General features: G+C 38.7%; 1 protein-coding gene across 1 annotated transcript in view; it reads right to left on the reverse strand.

The window, feature by feature from the left end:
* The window catches only part of GTF2E1 (general transcription factor IIE, polypeptide 1, alpha 56kDa), a 61,116-nt gene that overhangs the window by 14,671 nt on the left and 23,243 nt on the right, over positions 1-23,202 (reverse strand). Inside the window, exon 3 of the mRNA XM_006864139.1 lies at positions 3,676-3,877. Within this exon, the coding sequence (XP_006864201.1) occupies positions 3,676-3,877 (202 nt within the window). The remainder of the gene's footprint in view (positions 1-3,675; positions 3,878-23,202) is intronic.

The following is a 23,202-nucleotide window of genomic DNA, read 5'->3' on the forward strand; positions in this document are numbered from 1 at the left end:
GATTGTGGAATAGACTATCAATTGCTCATATGTAAATTCAGGTTAAAGCTGAAGAAAAATAAAAAAAGGTCCACAAAAGACAAATTTTGACCTTGAATATATCCCACTTGAATTTAGAGATCATCTGAAGAATATATTTTATGCTTTAGACGCTAAAGACCAAACACCATAAGAGTTGTGGGATGACATCAAGATCATACAGGAAGAAAGCAAAAGGTCATTAAGAAGACAAGAAAGAAGGAAAAGAACAAAATGGATGTCAGAAGAGACTCTGAAACTTGCTCTCCAATGTAGAGATGCTAAAGCAAATGGAAGAAGTGAGGAGGTACAAGAGCTGAACAGAAAATTTCAAAGGTCAGCTTGAGAAGACAAAGTCAGATATTAAAACAAAATGTATGAAGACCTGGAGTTAGAAAACCAAAAGGGCAGAACATGCTCAGCGTTTATCAAGCTGAGGGAACTGAAGAAAAACTTCAAGCCTTGACTTGCAGTATTCAAAGATTCTATGGGCAAAACAATGAATGATGCAGAAAGCATCAAAAGAAGATGGCAAGAATATATAGAGTCACTGTGCCATAAAGAAATGGTCGATGTTTAGCCATTTCAAGAGGTAGCATAAGATCAAGAGCCAATGATCTTAAAGGAAAAAGTCCAAGGTTCATTGATGTCATTGGCAAAGAACAAACCACTGGGAATATATGGAATAAAAATTGAAATCTTTCAACAAAGTGATGTGGCACTGGAGGCACTCACTCATCTATGCCAAGAAATGTGGAAGACAACTATCTGGCCAACTGACTGGAAGAGATCTGTACTTGTGCCCATTCCAAAGAGAGGTGACCCAACAGAATGTGGAAATCATCGGACAATATCATACAATTTTACTAAAGGTAACACAAAAATAGCTGCAAACATACATTGACAGAGAACTTCCAGAAGTTCAAGACCGATTCAAAGGAGGATGTGGAATGAGAAATATCATTGCTGATGTCAGATGGATGTTGGCTGAAAGCAGAGAATACCAGAAAGATGTTTACTTGTGCTTTATCGATTACACAAAGACTGTCAATTGCGTGGATCATGACAAGCTGTAGACAACATTGCAAAATATGAGTATTCAGGAAGACAATTTTGCCCATGAGGAACCTGTACATAGATCAAGAAGCAGTTGTTCAAAGGGAATAAAGGAACACTGAATGGTTTAAAATTAGGAAAGGTGTGTGCCAGAATTATATTCTTTCACCATACTTATTCAATCTGTTTGCTGAGCAAATAGTCCGAGAAGCTGGATTATATGGAAAAAAAAAAAATGTGGCATCAGGATTGGAGGAATCCAATAGCAACCTGTGATATGCAGATGATATGACCTTGCTTGCTAAAATTGAAAAGGACTTAAAATAATTACTGATGAAGATCAAAGACCACAGTCTTCACACGGGACCAGGAAACAATATCCATATCAATGGAGAAAAGATTGAAGTTGTCAAAGACTTCATTTTGCTCAGATCAACCATCAACACTCATGGAAGCAGCAGGCAAATCTGCTGCACAAGAGCTCTTTAAAGTGTTCTAGAGCAAAGATGTCAGTTTGAGGATTAAAGTGCCACATGACCTAAACCTTGGTATTTTCAATAACTGCATATGCATATGAAAGCTGCACAGTGAATAAGGAAGACAATAGAAGAAATGATGCTTTTGAGTTCTGGTGGTGGAGAATATTGAAAGCACTATGGGCTGCCAAAAGAACAAACAGATCTGTGTTGGAAGAAGTACAGCCAGAGTTCTCCTTGGAAGCCAGGACGACCAGACTGTGTCTCTCATATTTTGGACATATTATCAGGAGGGACAAGTCACTGGAGAAGGATATCATGTTTGGTAAGGTGGAAGGTTGGAGAATAAGAAGACTCCTGATGAAATGGATTGGCACAGTGGCAGCAGCAATGGACACAGGTGTAGCAATGACTGTGTGGTTGGCCCAGAACCAGGTATTGTTTCATTCTGTTGTGCTTAAGTTCACTGAGTCAACAATACTAACTTGATGGCACTTAACAACAAGGAGGTGAATCTTTCCTAGCCTAAGAAACAGTCATGTGAGACATTTCCTTCGTCGAGGCTGGTTTAGAAATAAGCATATAAAATTGATTTTGGTCAGGAAGACATTAGAAGAATGGGACAAAGGAGAAACCCTGGGAAAGCTTTCTTCAATTAAAAGAGGGCACAAAGATGGCCCTTAAATCTGCATTTGGAAATTTTCATCTGCATGTGATATCAGCAAATGTGTGACCATCTTAAGTTACTTCCCCTTATGTTCAACAGAGAGTAAAGATGTAACAAAATTACAACCTTGAGAATGTAATTGAACTATGAAATTAACCAATTCTGAACTGCTCTACCTCAAGATTTTCTTATTGTTCAATCTGTCTCTAGTTGATTTTTCTGTTATGTGCAACAAAAAGTGATCTAACTAATATGATGATGCTAGACTTGAAATTCTTAACATGTTCCTCATCTTGAAACTAGGGAGAATGAGAGGAAAAAAAAGGCAGCACTGAAAATCATTCCTGGATCCCAATTTTCACTTATACTGTTAAAAAACAATGTAAATCACTTCTTAGTGGTGTGGCTGTATGCCAATGAGTCAGTTGTGACTCACAGTGACCCTATAGAGGGTTTCTGAGGCCGTATATTATTATGGGAGCAGAAACCCTCATCTTTCTCCCATTGAGTGACTGGTAGATTCGAAACATTGACCTTACAGTTACCAGCCCAGCTCATACTCCACTATGATACCAGTGCTCCTTGAACCATACTTGTTGTTAAGTGCTGCTGAGTCAATTCTGATTCATAGCAACCCATATAGGGTTTCCAAGGAGCAGTTGTTGAGTTTAAACTGCTGACCTTGCGGTTCAAACTGACCTTGAGGTTGAGTGCTTATCCTATTGAACACCAGGACTCCTCCTTAGACATGTAAAATTTAGGCTGCCTCTGCAATTGAAAACTAGGGTATACTGATGAAAACAGGTTAGAGCCATAGTTAGAAGTATTAGCCCCTAGTAACAACTGATATACTTAAACTTTAAGGACGTTGTATTTAAAACTCAGAAAGGCTAGAAATGAACAATTAAACCTTTAGAAACAAAAAATGGAATGGAGAAGGTTGTGTCCCTTAAAGAACTTCAACCTTCAAAAGTTGGCTAGGAAAATTCAAATATCCCCAAGAGGCACAACCAATTCAGGATTAGCTAACAACCAGCTGAGTTGCAGCAGACCCAGGCAGAGTACTTGAAGTCAAACCTGACTATTTAAAGGTTTTTGCCTAAGGCCCATACTGTTCTGAATTCAGTACAAATGGATTTCATCACAGGCACAAGTTAATAAGACAAGTATGGCACAGTTTAGAACCTTTATAAGATTACAAACTTTTGTTTCCTGGTAAATTACTTACCTGCACCTGCTCTCCAAAAGTAACAAAACCCAACTTCTGTTAAGTTAATACCAACTCATAGCAACTCTATATAAGGTTTCTGAGACTGCAAATCTTTACGGGAGCAGACAGCCTCATCTTTTTCCCTCAGTGACAATTGGGTTTGAACCTCTGACCTTGTGGTTAGCAATCCAGTGGTTAAAACAAAAGGGAACTTGAAAGTGTCCTTAGACCACAGGGCTTACACTCACCTCTGTTTCAGAGCTGGGATTTCTGTGGGTTCTGGTTCAAGTATTTCATAGGCCAAGTTCACATCCTCTGTTTCCCGAAGAAGTGCATAAATAGGCTCAATTTGTTCATTAAACCTTGCCAAAAGTGTGCGTGCATCTTTTTTGGGCATTGCTGATTCATCCTCTTCTACCTCTGTCTGACAAAAAGTACAGCGGAAAGTTCCTACAGAGAAAACAAAAGTCTCCAGTCAAGGAAGTGAAGCCCTCAAGACAAGTCTTTAGCCAACAGTTTACACTGCCATTTTTCAGACTTACTTAAAAACCTTCAAATATAGAAAACAGTTATAAGAAATTTGAGAGAAACACCCATGGTTTCAGCTAGATGCTACAATTAACATTTTGCTACATTTATCATCTCTATTATGGAGTCCTGGTGTGGCGATGCAGGAGACGCACTCGCCAGGTAATTGAAAGTCCAACAGTTCATATCCACCAGCCACCCCTTGGGAACCCTGTACAGGGTCGCTATGAGTTGGAACTGACTCAGTGGCACTTAACAATAGCTTCATCATCACATGGATCCATCTATTGGGAGCACAGTAACGCCATATGAAAGCACTGGTTTTCAAACCACAAGGTCGGAAGTTCAAACACACCAGATGCTCCACAAGTGAAAATTGAGACCTTCTGCTTCCACAAAGGTTTGTAGCCTCGGAAACCTTATATACAGGGTGGCTAACAGTCAGAATGGACTCGACAGCACTTAGTAACAACGATCCATCTACTGTTTTTTGATACATTTCAAAGTAACTTCAGTTTAAGAGTTTTTAATCACATTTCTAACACACTTATAATTGTTTTAAGGTAACACCAAAATAATTACATCTTACCACTCAAACCTGTGCCCTGTTACCAATGGCTTTCTTTTAGCACATTACACATTTGGGTCTACATGATGGAAAAAGCCAAAGGAAAACCTAAAGCAGGTATTACTGTGCAGTGCATGGTCATAAGGTTATTTCTTCAAACTTTGAAAGCATTTATGTCTAAACAAATTTAACCAATCCAAGTTAGTATAGTAGGTTAAGCATCAAGTTGCTAACTGCAAGGTCAGCAGTTTGAATCCAGCAGGCTCTATATGGGAGAAATGTGAGGCTTTCTGCACCTGTAAAGATTTACAGCCTCGGAACCCCTATATAAGGTCACTATGAGTCGAAACTGACTCAATAGAATGTTCAAAAAAACTTTATTCTTCTTAATTCTATATTCCTCACATCCAATTGGTACCAAAATTTTATTAATTCCTTAGAAATGCCTCAGATCTTTTACATCTCTCTTTATTTCACTAATCTAAGCATCATTACTTGGCCTGAGACAGTTTCCTAAATCTAGTCTTTGAAACTTGATATTCTCCCTCTCCAATTCCAAGCTACTTTGTTCATCTCTTGACCGAAAGTCTATCTGGTAGCTGAGTTTTTCAAGTCCACAGTATCACATCTAAATGTTGCATCCTAACATTTAAGACCTTGTATAATTAATTGGGCCCAACAGCATAACCCAACCACAGTTCTTATCTATAAAGTAAAATGAAATATTTGAGAGACTACGTTGTTGTTGCAGACTGCCATTGAGTCAGCCCTCAACTCCATGTGTTACAGAGCAGAACTACTCCACAGAGTTTTCTTTATGGAAGCAGACCACTAGACCTTTCTTCTCTGGAGCCACCAGCTGAGTCTGAACCACCACCTTTTGATTAGCAGTTGATCACAAACTGCTTAGACAACGAAGGCTCCTGAAGAAAGTAAGTACTAGGCATTTAAGTATACTTTTTGATCCAAAGTATACTTTGATCTTGCAGAATAGACACAGAATGAAGGCTCTGAGCAGTCATACAACCACTATTGTATAATGAGAGTACTGGTGTGGTGCTATAGTAAGCACTGGACTTAACCGCAAGGACAGAGGTTCAAAGTCACCAGCCACTCCTTGGAAACCCTATACAGGGTTGCTATGAGTCGGGGCCAACTTGACGGCACTTAACAACAGTTATATATTGAGTGCTTACTAACTGCCTGGTATTACTAACCTTCAACATTATGAACAAATTGTCAGCTTTTTAATCTTTAAAATTATTGTTAGGTGCCATTGAGTTGGTTCCGACTCATAACAACCCTGTATTAAGGTTTCTGAGGTGCACTTGGTGAGTCTGAATCGCTGACCTTGCAGTTCAAACTGACCTTGCAGACTAGTGCTTTATCCCACAGCACTACATGTTGTTGTTGTTCGGTGCCATCAAGTCAGTACTGACTCATAGTGACCTTAAGCACAGCAGAATGAAACTACGTCCGATCCTGGGCCAACCTCACTACTGTTGCCACGCTTGAGTTCATCGATGCTGCCACTTGGCAAATCCATCTCGTTGGGGGTCTTCCTCATTTTCTCTGACCCTCCACCTTACCAAACATGGTATTCTTCTCCAACAACTCATCCCTTCTGACAATATGTCCAAAGTATGAGAGATGAAGTCTGGCCATTTTGGCCTCTAAGGAGCACTCTGGATGTACTTCTTCCAAAACGGATCTATTGGTTCTTTTGGCAGCCCATGGCACTTTTATTATTCTCTTCCAACACCATAACTCAAAACCATCAATTCTTCTATGGTCTTCCTTATTCACTGTCCAGCTTTAGCATACATATGAGGTTATTGAAAATACCATGGCTTGGGTCAGGCGCACCTTAGTCCTCAAGCTGACATCTTTGTTCTTCAACACTTTAAAAAGGTCTTCTGCAGCAGATTTGCCTAATGCAATATGTCATTTGATTTCTTGACCGCTGCTTCCGTGAGTGTTGATAGTTGGTCCAAGAAGAATGAAGTCCTTGACAACTTCAATCTTTTCTCCATTAATAAGAATGTTGTTTATTGGTCCAGTGGTGAGGATTTTTGTTTTCTTTACATTAAGATACAGAGATTCAAATAAGTAACTTGCTCAACAACTAGAAAAAAAAGAAGGAAGGATTCAAACTCAAACTATTGTGTTTGAATTCACACTCCTCAACATTACTTAGAAAAATGCCTGGCACATAGTAAGTACTGAAACATTCAGCTTTAAAATGCCCCAGTGATGGCTGATATGTAACCTCATCATAAAGCCCTCTTCCCCAACTGATGAATAAGCAAAGTATCTCTGCTCAACATTAACACTAGATCCATCTACTTAGGATACATTCCAAACAGAGTAAGTTTCTTCCCTCACATACAAGGAAATGACAGTATGTGAGGGGAGGGAAGAAACTTAACTCTGTTTGGAATGTTCTTTGTTCATATATTCCTGCCTAAAACACTCTTCCAACCACCTTCCTACTGTCCATATACTACCTAACCTTCTCGGTCTATCCCAACTATGTAAGAAAGAAAGGAGATGGCTCAGCACACAGTTAAGCTGTGGTGATGTTCTGTTGAACAGAAACAATCTCATAAATCACCAACATGACCTAAGGTCCTCTGTGACCACGATCTAGTGAGGATAAGCAAGCTATTCTGGAATCACATCAGAGCACACACACACACACAAAACAAATGATGAAAAGAAATTTCAGTTCACATGAGAGACTATTGCTTCTTTACCAATTAGTTGTAGTCTCGCCCTGTTCTTCTTACTTCCTAGTGAAGATTTAAGATGCTCCAATAAAAAGTACCCTACTTCTTGACAGCATCCAATCCAGAGAAAATTTATCCACTTCTCTGAATCCTCACTGAAATTATCTAAAAAAAGCCCAAATTCTGAAAGCTCATCCAACACCTTCATAATAAGACACACCATGGTTCCCTGTCATGTAAAGAATCACTATATCTGGTCGTCTTTAACTAACAGGCATCAAAATTCATAGTGACCCTATATAGGGTTTCACAGGAGTGATAAAATGGTGCTAATTTTTCAAGGTCAAACATTGAAAATTAACCTTTATGTTTAATAACAAAGAATAATTAGTGACCTGAGCACAAAATATATTTTAGTTGGTAAGCTATCATTATTTTCTAACAGTACTAGTCTGCCTCAGTATCTTCAATAGAAATATAATATAATCCATGATGTAGTTAAAAAATTAAAGCTTGATTTGAAGCCCTAGGACCTTAGTCCCAAGGGACAACTCAATTAATTGACATTATATAGCTCACAGCATTCATATTCTATATGGCATCTGGGATCTTAAAAGTTTGCAAGCAGCCATTTAAGACCAATAAACTACTGGTTTCTACTCATCTGGAGCAAAAAGAGTGAAAAAGAAACCAAAGTTGAGATGGTTCCCAGCTACTATGATTGACTGTTCTGATCAGTGCCACAATAGATAAATCCTTGGCTAAAAACAGAGAATAGCAGAAAGATGCTTACTTACTCTTTATTGATGATGCAAAGGCTTTTGTGTAGATCACAACAAACTATGAAGAATGAGTATTCCAGAACACTTAATAGTGTTCATGAGCAACCTGTACATAGACCAAGTTGTTCTAACAGAACAAAGTGATACTGAATGATTTTAAAATCAGGAAAAGTGTGAGTCATGGTTGTATTCTTTTAGTATATTTACTCAAGTTGTATGCTGAACAAATAACCCAACAAACTGGATTATATGAAGAAGAATGTGGTATTAGGATTGAAGGAAAACTCATTAACAACCTGCAATATGCAGATGATACAACCTTGCTTGTTAGAAGTGAAGAAGACTTAAAATACTTACTGATGAAGATCAAAGTCTTCTACATTGTACCTCAATGTAAAAAAAACCCTAACAACTGGACCTATAAATAACATCATGATAAATGGAGAAGACATTGAAGTTGTCACAGACTTCATTTTGCTTGGATCTATCATCAACACTCATGGAAGCAGCAGTCAAGAAATCAAATGTTGTATGCATCAGGCAAGTCTGCAGCATAGATAACCTGTTTGACAATGAAGATGAACCTGACTCATGGCACTTTCAATCACCTCATATGCATATGAAAGTTGGACAATGAATAAGGAAGACTGGAGAAAAATCAATGCATTTGAATTATGGTGTTCAATAAGAATATTAAAAATATCACAGACTGCCAGAAGAACAAATCTGTGCTGGAAGAAATACAGCCAGAATGTTCCACAGAAGCCAGGATGGCTACACTTTGTCTCTTACTTGAAGAGGGACATCATGCTTGGTAAAGTGGAAGGTCAGCAAAACAGGAGAAAGACTCCAACAAGATGGATTGTCACAGTAGCAGCAGCAATGGGTTCAAATGTTAACAACTGTGAGAAGGCACAGAACAGGGCAATGTTTCATTCTGCTGTGCACAGGGTGGTTATAAGTCAGAGCTGACTCTATAGCACCTAACAACAACAATAATTTTGATTTAATGGAAAAATAAAAATTTTCAATCATTTTAAGAAATAACAGGTTTTTCACTTTTTTATCTTCCAAGTAAAGGTACCTCAGAGATGGTAAATAGTTAGAACCAGGAGGGCAATCTTGGAATGATGTTCTTTAACTTGAGTAAATTCAGTTTCATGATTAAAAAAAAAAAAAAAAATCAGGTTAAAAAAACACACAAAAAAACATAAAGAGAATATAGCATGCAGCAATAAGAAATCTGAATTGTGGCCTTATCCATGCAACTTTCAAGAGATCCCTGACTAATTTAGATTAAAATTTGACTAGAGTTACGGATATTGTTGTTGTCACTAAGTGCTGTTGAGTCAATAGAGAGGGCTTATTTTTCAGTTCTCAGGTGAGTAGTTTCCGTATTAATGTCAAGAACTCTCACAGGTCTGAGATTTTACCCTACTTGCAATGTTGGCAAAAGACTCAAGAATCCTGGATCAGAAACTTAGGACTTTGCTACTCATGACAATAGCAGTTTCCAGTGTCAGTATTTGTGCTGGACCCCTGGCCCCAATTCTCATGGAGTGACTAATGCAAAGAGAGCCAGGTGCACATACAATGGGTTGTGCTGCTACAGGAGAGAAAATCTGAGCTTAAGAAACCCACATCTTTTAAATTGGTCATAAACTTACCTGCCTTGGCTCGGGAGAGTGACATTGTCTTTCTTACACTGAATACTAATCATCTCTGTCCTTTGCATTGGAGGAAGTCACTACTTCATAGCAAGCAAACCTAACCCTTTCTCTGGAGAGCTATCTTCCAAGACTGTATAAGAAACTGTATAAAAACCCTAGGAAAGAACAGCCATTGAATTAAAATTTCCTCCCAATCCCCTCATGTATCAAGCTTCACCTAAAGAATTTTTGTAGGTTTCATTTTCTCCTGGATCTTGCCTGCATATTCTTCCTGATATGGCTTCTTGTGGGAACTGGGCTGGATTCACTGTTTCCATCTTTTCCATATGTAGGAAGGAAAAGCTGGTACAGAGCTGAGTTTCAACTCCAGTTTCTTCTCTTACTCTGTATAGTACAATCTGTGCACACTGTTAGAGCAGAGTGGTCTGTCCAAGTTACAAGAAGAATTGGGATATTTGTCATATTGATTACTTAACAGCATCTCTCCCTAGGGGTATACATAGAATTCCTATGGAGCTTTAAAAATCCACATTACTAGACCCCACTCCAACTCTACTGAATAAGCATATTTGGTGTGGAGTGTGGATATTAATATAAAATTCCACCAGTGATTTTTATGAGAACCCCGAGTTAAGAACTGGTGTATTGGAAGGCCCTCTTAAACCACTAAGGCAGATCAATATTTTCAAATATTAGTTTTGATGACCTCATGTTTCTTACCAAAATGTTTTAATGCTTTCCTACTTCTAAAAACTAAAGTCAAAATGAAACTTGGCATTCAAGGCCCACCTATGAACTACTGTTTGTTTTTTTTTAACTTTTTAATAACTATTATTTCTGTTAGACAGAAACTGCAATGTAGTGTCATTTTCCAACCACCTATTGAGTCCTGGTGTGGCACTGTAGGGATAAGCACTGGACCAGAGGGCCAGTTTGAACTGCAAAGTCAGTGGTTTAAACTCACCAGCAGTTTTTCAGAAATCCTGTGTTGTTAAATACTGTCAAGTCGGTTCCGACTCATAGTGTTCCTGTATAGGGATTCCAAGGAGTGGTTGATGAGTTTGAACTGCCAGCCTTGTGGTTCAAACCAACCTTTCAGTGCAGTGCTTTATCCTACAGCACCACACCAGAACTCCAATACAGGGTTTCTGTGATTCAGAACCAAGTGGAAGGCACTTATCAACAACAACAACTTCTCTAATTATGATTTGGAAAGTCTTGTTTCCTTCCCCTTTTCCTTGATCTCTGTAGAACTGCTATCATCTAAATTGCACTTCAAAAGTCTCACCTTTCACATAAGCCTATCCTTGGTCCTTCAGCTGGAAGTTGCATTTCTTTCATTTCCAAATGACATCTCTATGGCACTTTTGCACTGGTCCCTGACAAAGCTGTGGCATGTGTATTCTACCACCTCCTGCTTGGTAGCATGGAGCTTTGTACATGGTAGATACTAAGCTTCACTGCTCTGTTCCTAGAGCTGCTACTGAATTTGGTAAAGCAGATTTCCATTTGTACTGTGCCGAAACCACATACAAGGTCGCTATGGGTTGGGACCTGTTCAAGGGCACTTAATAACAACAAGTGAAATTTGGGAGCACAGTGGCTCTAGAGGTTGAGCACTGGACTAGGAACCACACGGTCAAAAGTTCCATCCCACCAGTTGCTCCAAGGGAGAAAGATAAGACTTTCTGCTCCCACAATGATTTACGACCTCAGAAGCCCTATGCAAGGTTGCTATAGAGTTGTAACTCACTTAGTGGCACATAGTAAACCGAATCAATGGCACTTAACAACAACAAGTGAAATTTATAAAAATGCAGCTGGTTTTAAGCTGTGTTCTACAATGCTGAAACTTATTGTGGAAAACGAAGACCAGCTGCATTTTGTTTTCCACAATACTAATGAAGTCCTGGTGTGGTGCTGTAGGATAAGCACTGGACTGCTAACTGAAAGATCAGCAGTTCAAACCTACCAGTCACTCTTTGGATATAGCCTTACAGGTTTGCTGTGAGTTAAAATTGACTCCACAGCACTTAACAAGTGAAATTTATAAAAATGAAGCTTGTCTTAAAGTTATTTTCCACAGTACCAAAGGATCCTAAAAAAAAAAAAATTGGACTTCCTACATTTGGCTTTCGACAGACTGGTTCTTGTTAGTAAGTGTTTTTGTGGTAGGCACAGGACCCAGAGATGTCAGGCTAGCTTTTCTTCTTAGGACGTTTGCCAGAGATATATTTACTGGGAGACAATTCTGGGTCTCATGTCTATGCATATCTTCTCAGCAGAGGCACTAGCTGCAGTTCGAGCCCCCAGCTGTTCCACAGGAGAATGGTGCTTTGCTTTCTGCTATTGAAAAGATTTACAGTCTTGGAAATCCTATACCAATTCACTGAGTCAGAACCTACTCTACAACACTTAGCAGTAATTATGCCAGAGGAGTCCTGGTGTGGTGCTGTAGGATAAGCACTGGGCTGCTAAATACAAGGTTGGCAGTTCAAACCCACCAGTCGTTCCTTGGAAACACTACACAGGGTCGCTGTGAGTCAGAACCAACTCGGCTGCACTTAACACTATGCCCTAGTGGGGGAGTGTTTCAAATGCTCCGCTGTTAGTGAAAGGTCAGCAGTTTGAACCCACTAGCAGATCCACAAGAGAAAGATGAGATAGTTTGCTTCCATAACTATTTACAGCCTTAGAAGCCCCACAGAGCAGCTCTACTCTGTGCTGCAGGGTGGCTATAAGTTGCAATCCCCTCTATGGCAGTGGGTGGGGTTTGGGTTTTGATTATGCTGGCCAAGTCTTTTTACTTAACTGCTTCAAACTTGTTACTCATTCTAACCTACGTTATTCATTTTAATTATGTGAGTACTAATCAAGGGAACAAAACAATAAATAAATAATAGAACCACAACGGGAAAAAAAAATTCCTCCTTAGTTTGGCATGAGGAAAGTGTTTTGGACATTTATAATGGAAGAAAAAAAATGACAGAGATATGAGACTCTGGGCAAAAGACATAAGTCTCAAACCAATGAGACATTACTTAGGATTGTATCCTCACCCGAGCCCTTCAATCCCATTATCAACAATGAACAGACCATCCACTAATGTCCAGAATTTGCTAGTCCAAGTTTTGTCAAACTAGAAGAATATTACCAGCCATACCCACCCCACTTTTAATTTTTTAAGTGAGCAATTAAGATTGCTTTGATATGGCACAGGGTGCTGCCATACTGCAGCCCAGTCACCAAGGCTGGCAGAGGAAACAGGGAACATTTATCAGAAGTCTGCTGCTGCAGAGCCCGGGGCAGTCGGAGTGGAACAGCCTAGAGGATGCCAACATTCTGCTTCCTACCTCCTGCCAGTTATCTTCTGATCTGCTTTCATTGAACTCCTATTCTGGTGAGGAGTACTGAAGATGAAAGAAATAATACCAGGCACTGAGAGCAGTTAGGGAAAAAAATAAAGTAGGAATAAGGGGTGGAGAAGGTGAAGGGAAAAGGGTGGAACCTCTCTGAGGTAGCAGAGACATGAAAGAAGGAAGCAACCAGGCATGCAGACATTTGTCAAGAGGGCACAGCATGGGCAAAGGTAACTAAATAAAAGCATACTTGGTGTGTGAAAAACACAAGACAGCCAGTGTGGCTGCTATGAAGACAAGGGAGAGAGAGAAGTAGAAATTACGTCCCAGAATTTGGGTAGATGGAAGATTACATGAAAAGACCAGGTAAGTTCTATTGAACATTGAGTTTTCTGAGTGAGGGGAGAAGCCTTTGGAGAGTTTTGAACAGTAACGTGGCATGACCCGATGTGCATTTTACAAAGATCAACTAGTCTTTATGACAAGCAGTCTATACAGCAAGTAAGAATGAAAGCAAGGGCGCTAGCTAAAATAGTACAAGATCTAAAAGATAATGGCTCAGGTAGCTTTTTTGAACAGTCCTATGAACACATTTCAAATGTGTGTTTTTTTGTTTTTTTTTAAATCTCACTCAAAGAGCTTCCAGGACAAAAAGTATAATGGATTCACAGTTTCATGTTAAAAACGAGTAGACTAGGGCCAAAACTCCAAAGATTTTAGTGACAAAAAGAGAAAACCCTAAAACTTTAGGGAATATGGAATTAATTTTAACACATGCTGAAAATCTCAACCACCATCTACCTAACAAAGCAGATTTAGACACTGCTTCCCCTTCCACTGAATATTTTATGAAATGTGTATGTGTAGAAAAAGGTATGCATTAGATAACTTTGGAAATAATGCACTGGACTGACTGCAAAGTCGGTTTGAACTGCAAGGTTGGCAGGTCAAGTTCATCAGCTGCTCCTGTTCATCACCTATGCAGGGTGGCTATGGGTTGGAACCAATTTGATGGCACTTAACAACAACAAACTGTAAATAGTGTTCTTTTTATGCCTCAGAGGTATTCCAGTGGTGCAGGAGTTTAAGCACTCAGCTACTAACTGAAAGGTGTGTGGTTTGATCTACCAGCTGTTGTAAAGATGCATGTAGAAGGCTACAGGTTTATGGTCTTTTTGTGTTATGCCACAGTGCATCTCTGAAGATGACATCATTACATAGAGCATATTTTTCCATACAAACATTAGTATAATCAGGATATGAATACTTAACCAAGGATCCCAAGTTAATTAGAATTACAATGAATATATCCTCTACAAAGAACCTTGGTGTGGCACTGTAGGATAAACACTGGATTAGTAACTACAAGGGCAGCAGTTCAAACCCACCAGTCGCTCTTAGAAACGCTATACAGGGTCACTATGAGCCTGAACCAGCTCAACACTTAACAAGAACAAAAAAAGGGTAACTATGAATTAGCATAAACTTTACAGCAACGGGTTTGGTTTAGTTAAATCATCTTCTAAGAAGCCCTGGTGGCACAGTGGTTAAGTACTTAGCTGCTAACCAAAAAGTCAACAGGTAAAGCCTGCCAGCTATTCAAACCGGCCAGCCATTCTGTGAGAGAAAAGATGCCACAATCTGCTTCCATCCTTGTAAACCCTATAGGGCAATTCTATCCCATCCTATAGGGTTACTATGAATTCAAATCAACTCAATGGCACACAGCAACATTATCCTAAACCCAAGATACTGAATACTTTTAAAGTGTCAGATACGCTCCAATTCAAAGGATGGTATGAAATTAAGAGAAATCATGCAGTGTAGAGTATATTAACTTATCATTTCACATATGCTAAAATAATAAAATAGCAATAGTACATTGTCAGATAGCACCAGAATACTGACTGTTGAAACATGATGAAGAGAACAAGAATATTGAGAAAAATAGTGTCAGAAGATGAGCCCCTCAGGCTAAAAGGCACTCAAAATAGGAATGAGGAAGAACAGCCTCCTCAAAGTAGAGTTGACCATGATGACATGAATGAAATAAAGCTTTTGGGACCTTCATTTGCTGACGGGGCACAACATGAAGAAAAACAGCTGTAAACATCCATTAATAATTGGAACATGGAATGTACGAAGTGTGAATCTAGGAAAATTGGAAATTGTTAAAAATGGAGTGGAACACAGAAACACTGATATCCTAGGCATTAGAGAGCTTAAATGGACTGGTAATGGTCCATTTTAAATGTGACAATCACATGGTTTGTTATGCCAGGAATGAGAAAATTGAGAAGGAATGATGCTACATTCATCATCAAAAAGAACATATCAAGATCTGAATTGAAGTACAACACTGAGATAGGATAATATCCATATGCCTATAAGGAAGACCAGTTAATATCACCATTTTTCAAATTTACAAACTAACCACTAAAAGTGTTAATGAAATGAAGAATTCTACCAACTTCTTTGGTCTAAATATTGATTAAACATGCAATAAAGATGTATTAATGATTACTGGCAATTGGGATGCAAAGGTTGGAAATATAGAGGAAGGACTGGTAGTTGGAAAATTCGATCTTGGTGACAGAAATGATGCTGGAGATAGCATCAAAGAATTTTGCAAGACCAATGACTTCTTCATTACAAATACCTTTTTAAAACAATATAAAAGATGACTATACTCATGGACCTCACCAGATGGAAGGCACAGAAATCCAATTGGCTACATCTGTGGAAAGAGACAGTCTAGATCTTCATCCAAAAGGAGATCAGGGATAGAACAGACCATCAATTACTCACATGAAAGTTCAAGCTGAAACTGAAAAAAGCTAAAACAAGTCAATGAGAGCCAAAATATGATCTTGAAAAAATTCCACCTGAAATCAGAGATCATCTCAAGAACAAATCTGATGACAAAGGGTCAGAAGAATTGTGGGATGATATCAAAAACATCATACAGGAAGAAAGCATAAGGTCATTAAAAAGACAAGAAAAAAGGACAGACCAAAACGGATGTCACAAGAGACTCTGAAACTTAATTCTCCAGCATAGAGATGCTAAAGCAAATAGAAGAAATTAGGAGGTCAAAGAGTTAAACAGAAAATTTCAAAGGCAGCTCAAGAAAATAAAGTCAAATATTATAACAAAGTACACAAAGACCTGGAGTTAGAAAACCAAAAGGGAAGACCAGGCTCAGGACTTCTCAAGCTGAGAAAACTGAAGAAAAAACTCAAACCTAAACTTGCAATTTTTGAGGATTCTGTGTGCAAAATATTGGATGCAGAAAGCATCAAAAAAAAAAAAAGGAGGGAAGAAATACACAGTCACTGTACCAAAAAGAAATGGTTCATGTTCCACCATTTCAAGAGGTAGCATACGATCAAGAGCCAATGACCCTGAAGGAAGAAGTCCATGATGCACTGAAGACATTGACAAAACAAAGAACAGGCTCCAGGGATTGATGGAATACAAATTGAAATCTTTCAAAAAACTAACAAAGCACTGGCGGCATTCACTCATCTATATCAAGAAATTTGGAAGTCAATTACCCTGGTCAGCTAAATGGAAGAGATCCATATTTGTGCCCATTCCAAAGAAAGGTGACCTAACAGAATGTGAAGTCATAAGACAATATCATTAATATCTCATATAAGTAAAATTTTGCTAAAGATAATCCCCAAATGGCTACAAACGTATATTAACAGAGAATTGCCTGATGTTCAAGCCATATTCAAACATGGTCATGGAATTAGATATATTATTACTGATGTCAGATGGACCTTGACTGAAAGCAAAGAATACCAGAAAGATGTTTATGTGTGCTTTATTGATTATGCAAAGGCTTTCAACTGTTTGGTTCATAACAAGCTACAGATAACATTGCAGAGAATGAATATTCCGAAACACTTAACTGTGCTCTGGAGGAACCTGTACATAGACCAAAAAGAAGTAGTTCGAACAGAACAAGGGAACACTGAATGGTTTAAAATTAGCAAAGTTGTGTACCAGGTCTGTATTCTTTCACCATTCTTATTCAGTCTGTATGCTGAGCAAATAATCTGAGAAACTGGATTATATGAAGAAAAACGTGCCATCAGGATTGGAGAAAGACTCATTAACAACCTGCGATATGCAGATGATATTACCTTGTTTGCTGAAAGTGAACAGGACTGAAAACACTGATGAAGATCAAAGAACACAGCCTTTGCTATGGGTTGCATCTCAATGTAAAGAAAACAAAAGTCCTCACCACTGGACCAATAAACAACATTCAAAAAATGGAAAAAAGGTTGAAGTTGTCAAAAAACTTTGTTTTACTCAGATCAATATCAACACTCATGGAAACAGCATACAAGAAATTAAATGATGTATTGCATTAGGCAAATCTGCTGCACAAGACCTCTTTAAAACGTTGAAGAGCAAAGATGTCAGCTTGAGAACTAAGGTGCGCCTGACCCAAACCATGGTATTTTCAATAGCCTCACACGCATGCGTAAATTGAGACAATGAATAAGGAACACTGTAGAAGAACTGATATATTTGAGTTGGGGTGTTGGCAGAGAATATTAAAAGTACCATGGACTGTCAAAAGAACAAACAGATCTGTGTTGGAAGAAGTACAGCCAGTATGTTCCTTTGAAGCCAGGATGGCCAGACTTCATCTCTTACACGCCACACATATTTTCAGGAGGGGCCAGTCCCTGGAGAAGGATATCATGTTTGGCAAAGTGGAAGGTCTAAAAAAAAGAAGAGCCCCAACTAGATGGATTGGCACAGTTGCAGCAGTAAAGGATTCAAATGTAGTTAATGATTATAAGGGTGACACAGGACTTCATAGTGTATTGTTCTGTTGTACACAGGGATGCTATGAGTCAGTACTGACTCAATGGCACCTAACAACAACAAACCCAAGGTAATAGTTGCAAATGTGGCACCAAGACTTGAAGTCAAAAGGCTGGAATCCTAATATATTGTCATTTTACTGTGCTGCAGCAATTCCTATTTTTAAAATGCTGAAAATGGTTAAGTCCACTTATTATGCAAAAAGTCCCAAAGTATTAAGTACTCTAAAAAAATCTTACAATTCTATCAGTGGTTGGCCAAGTATTAATAATCACAATTATTATGACAATATTTGTATCTAATTAAGAATCCTTGCTTTCTCAGAAGGATCCCTGGTGGCACAGTGACTAAGTGCTTGGCTAACTGAAAGATAAGCAGTTCAAACACACCAGGAGTTCTGTGGAAAAAATATAGCAGCATGCTTTTGCTTCCTTAAACACGTACAAATTTGGAAACCTGTTGTAGAATCACTATGATTTGTAATTAATTGGATGCAATGGGTTGCCTTCTTAGATTTCAAAAGTTATTACTTGGGTAAAAGGACTGGGAGGATCACCACCAAACTTTACAGATGCTATGACTGAGAAAAGTGGTGAGTTGGAACTAGGTTAAGCATGGAACCATACATAGAAACCAGGTCTGTTTGTTCTATTTTATGCATTTCCTTTTATTTGACTCTTTCAAAAATTTACATGCATATACTACGTATACATTTTTAGGAGAAAGAAAACCAAGGTTTTGAACTCTGCAAAAGCATTTAATCCCCTTTTACTTGATATACAGGCGCTATACAGTCATTCCTGAGCTATTCTTTGAATGTATTATCAAGTCCTCTCTTACTACTTTTACAATTCAAATGTTTTAATATTAATATTTAATATTAAAATGCTAAGATTTGTCTTTTTATTGAAGTCTCAAAAAGTCACCTTCTATTTGTCTACTTCCAAAGTTTATTTTCATAAAGCAAATTTCTTCAGTTTAAGCAGGCAAGAGAAAAAAACACAAGTAAAAGGAATTGCTATTATAAATATAAAATGGTAACACATGGGACAGAAATGTCACTGTATCCTTCATATAATTATTTTACCTATAATTAAAAGAAAATTTTAAAAAACTTCATTCATTTGCATGAAAAAAGAAAAAGAATCGGGTTTAATCTATTAGGAAATACAGAAGACCTCAAATAAATTAATGTAGAACATAATATAACAAACACCCTTCTTCCTCAGGAAATTCAATTTATTGATAAAATTGGTTTCTGTTCTTCCTTATGTGAACATTCATCTAGATTTAGTCTAAGCATGCACCATTCCTAAATTCTAAAATACGTTGTCATAAAGGGGGGAAATGTACTATGCCTGGGAGGGAAAATGACAAATGGAGGTACAGCACTTGGATAAACAGTAAAGCTTGCAATAAACTCTCTAAATTAGGCCTAAATCAAATTATCTCAAGACACAGTGGGCAAGCAAAAAGTCTGTGGTTTTTAATCTATTTGAAAGAAAATCAATAGGATGAAATATGCTAGCATTAAAACTAAAAAGCAACTCTTTACAAATACGTTAGGTCTTTTGTAATCAGCATCAAAGTACAAAAAAGATAAAACATAAAAGATTTATTTCTCAGATCTCAAATCTTTATGATCAAAAGCAGCAGAACAACTTATTTTTTAAAATCAGACCTAAAGGCTTTGGAGTAATGTGGAACAAGGAAAACATTTATTCCTTAATGTTTTTCCAAAACTTAAAAGAAAACAAATCTTATTCTAATAATAGCCAAAGCCCCACCCCAGCCTACTTCTTGCAAAAAAGAAGTCTACATCGTTGAGATTTCAGTTATAATTTTCTAATATGATACATCCTGCCCGAATAAAACAAATCCTAGAAAGAGTTCTTTGTGTTTTTTTGTTAGTCCTCCATTCCCCACGCCCAGCATTTCAGGAATTGGAAACACTGCTTATAAGATAACTCCCGACCTAAGTAATCGGAGGACAAGAAAAGGGAAGAGGCCCTATGAAAGCAAACACTATTAATAAGTCTTTGAGAGTCTTACAAACATGGAATCCTAAGTTTTTTTTAAAGTGTCAGGTTTAAGAGGATTGAAGTGGAATTTCAAGATACAGAGATCAAGAAGTTTCAATGATATGGGCATAAGAAATCTGATTTGTCTAAACAACAACAAAAGAAAACATTTTACTTGTAATCATAAGGCATGCGTTTTAAACCCAAACTTATATATTTGAACATCCCAAATAGACACCAAGCAACTCAGAACTCATCACTGGAAAAGGTCTATTCTCACTGTTGGCTATTCTTATTGTTATTTTTAAGTGCCAATGATTCCCACTCAACCCTGCATAGGGTTTCCAAGGAGTAGCTGGTGGGTATAAACCACCGACTTTGCAGTTAGCAGCCCACTGTTTATCTTACAGTGCCACATTGGGACTCCCTGACTATTCTAAAGAGTCTTTACTGTTGTTGTTAAGTGCCATCAAGTCGATTTCAACTCATAGTGGCCCTGAATAGTGTTTCCAAGGAACAATTGGTGGGTTTGAACTGCCAGCCCTGTGTTTGCTCACAGACCTTTTGGTCCAGTGTATTATCCTGCAGTGCTACATTGGGACTTTTATTAGAGGCTTACTGTACAGACATTTTATAAAATAACCTATTTTAGAGTTAGTCACTGTTTCTGTACACTAAATCTCAAAAAACTAAACTAAAACTCCAAGAGAGCCAAAATATGACCCTGAACATATCCCACACCTGAATTTAGAGACCACCTAAAGAACAGATTTGATATGCACACCAATGTTCATAGCAGCTCTATTTGAAATAGCAAAAAGATGGAGACAGCCTAAATGCCCATTAGTTTAAGAATAGATAAACAAACTGTGGTACATACACACAATGGCATACTATGTTACCTTGAAGAAAACAAGGAAGCTGCAAGCCACCACATAACATGGATGAACCTTGAGGACATTATGCTGAGTGAAATTTAAGTCACAAAAGGAGAAATACTGCATAAGACCATTATTGTAAAAGACTAAGAAAAAGAACCCACCAAAAAGGGGGGAAAAAAACGTAAAACTATATATATAATTGCAGATCACCAGGATGTATGGGATGAGAAGAGGGGAGGGAGGGAGGGGAAGATAGAACAGAGGATGGGGAATAGACATAGGAAATCTTGGGTGCTTGGGGTGGGGGTGGGGTTGCTAACACACAAGGGGGAGGGGAATAGAAGACCAAGGCAGATAGGAGAACATTTAGGCAGGTTCGTATGGGCTAAGTGGGACAGAGTTAAATGATGATGTATGCACAACCTTGGAACAACAGGGCTTCGGGATACAGGGATTGAGGCATGGTTTGAAAGGGTAAAAGAGGGGAATAATGTTAGGATGCTTGGCTGTCTTTTGAATCTTCCTTTCCCTTGCTTACCATTGTGAAATAGACACTTGGGAGGGAAGGGAGGAATAGTCAGAAACATCACAATAGAAAGTTTGCAAGCCCGTTTTCAGCCTATAAATGATTGGAACACCTTAAAGGGGGCTTGAAATCACCCAGACCCAAAATTGGGGGTATGGGGCTATAAAGGCAAGAAGTGACTGGCTTACAAGCTTTCAAGAGGGAGCATAGTTCCAGGCAGGGAAGGGTTAGGCAGAACCTCCACTGAATGATTTCCAATCTGTTGGGACTGGGCTGGCAAAAGGAAATGGGGATAAGACTCTTGTGGTACAACAGTGAAAAATTGCCATCAGGACTGACTGCAAGGGTCGGAAATATAGAGGTAGATTCTTTTTAACAAAAGGAGGGGAGTGATTGATTTTGCCACCCAGGAGAGGAGGTCCCTGGGACCATCAAGTGAGAAGAGCGGAGAGCATGACCCTACCCAGCGAGGCAGTGAAGCCAGAAATGGAGACAGAGATAATGATGTGGATAAATGGAGTAGCTGGGGAAACGGGAGTGAGGGAGGGAGAGGGGCTGTTTACTGACAGCCAGCGGGGCGGGCCTGTGAAGTGTATCCTTTGGTTATTTGATGATGCATGGAGGGAATTATAATCATTGCAATGAAATGAAATACGATAGGATGAATGTGAAGCGGAACTGGGACAGAGGTAAATAATGATATATGCACAACCTTGGAACAAAAGGGCTCTGGAACAGGGATTGACACATGGTCAGAATGAGGAAAAGGGAGGAAATAAGGTTAAGATGTTTGGCTGTCTTTTGAATCTTGGTTTCCCTGACATACCATTATAATACAGACAATTGAGGGGGAGAGAAAGGAATAGCCAGAAAAAACATCATAGGAAACTTGCAAGTCCATCTACTGCCTCCAACTGATTGAAATACCTAAAATGGAGCTACAATGTGCCCAGTTAGGAAGGCTTCCTGCGGAGTCTCTGCATTAAATAAGACCATAAGTGGAATCCTGAACCCAAACCAGAATCTTCTGAGGTGGGAAATTTCCATTTAAAAGGACAAGGAGACCAGCCTGGAGCAGCTAGAAGAACAGAAGAGACTTCTTGAAAGAAGTTTTTCTTGAAAGAAAAACCGACAGGAAATATACAAAACAATATAGGCAGACCAATTGATTACTACAAGAACAAGCAAGTTGCTCGCCCAGTAGACATCAAGGCAATTGGTCGGGTACCCTCAAGGCAAACGTCCTTCTAAGACTAAGACTCAATGGGAATACACACTCTGACTGGTGACCATGTTGGTGACCGATAAGGAGAAGTGAGGGAAAAACAGCAATGAAGCTGCAAGCTAAGCCCTACAATGTTCAATAAAGTCTTGTGAACTCGGGTGGAGACCTGGTTGGCCAGCAAGTGTGGCAAGACCTGGGGACTCTTAGGCCCAGAGTCAGTGACATAGTCACAGAGGACTAGAGTGGAGACTGAAGCATCCAACTGATAAGAAGAGAGGGCATATGCACAAGAACACCCACAACTTGCAGATAATACCCACTAGACCTGGCTTCAATGACTGGATGATCAGAGCTCAGCTATAAGAAGAATGGAGAGGAAAAAAAAAAGAGGAATCTGATACAATTTGATGAACTTGACCTACACCTATGGATGTAGTAGCTCAAAAGGAAGGGTGGACCCCAAAAGAAAACCACCAAGACATATCATAGTCAAGCTCTCCAAACTCAAAGACAAGGAGACATTCCTGAAAGCAGCAAGAGAAAACAGAGGGGTCACATACAAGGGCAAACAAGTCAGACTAAGCTCAGGAACCATTCAAGTGAGAAGGCAATGGGAAGACATATATAAAACCCTG

Source organism: Chrysochloris asiatica, unplaced genomic scaffold (genome assembly GCF_000296735.1).
Source record: "Chrysochloris asiatica unplaced genomic scaffold, ChrAsi1.0 scaffold00061, whole genome shotgun sequence".
Lineage (NCBI taxonomy): Eukaryota > Metazoa > Chordata > Mammalia > Afrosoricida > Chrysochloridae > Chrysochloris > Chrysochloris asiatica.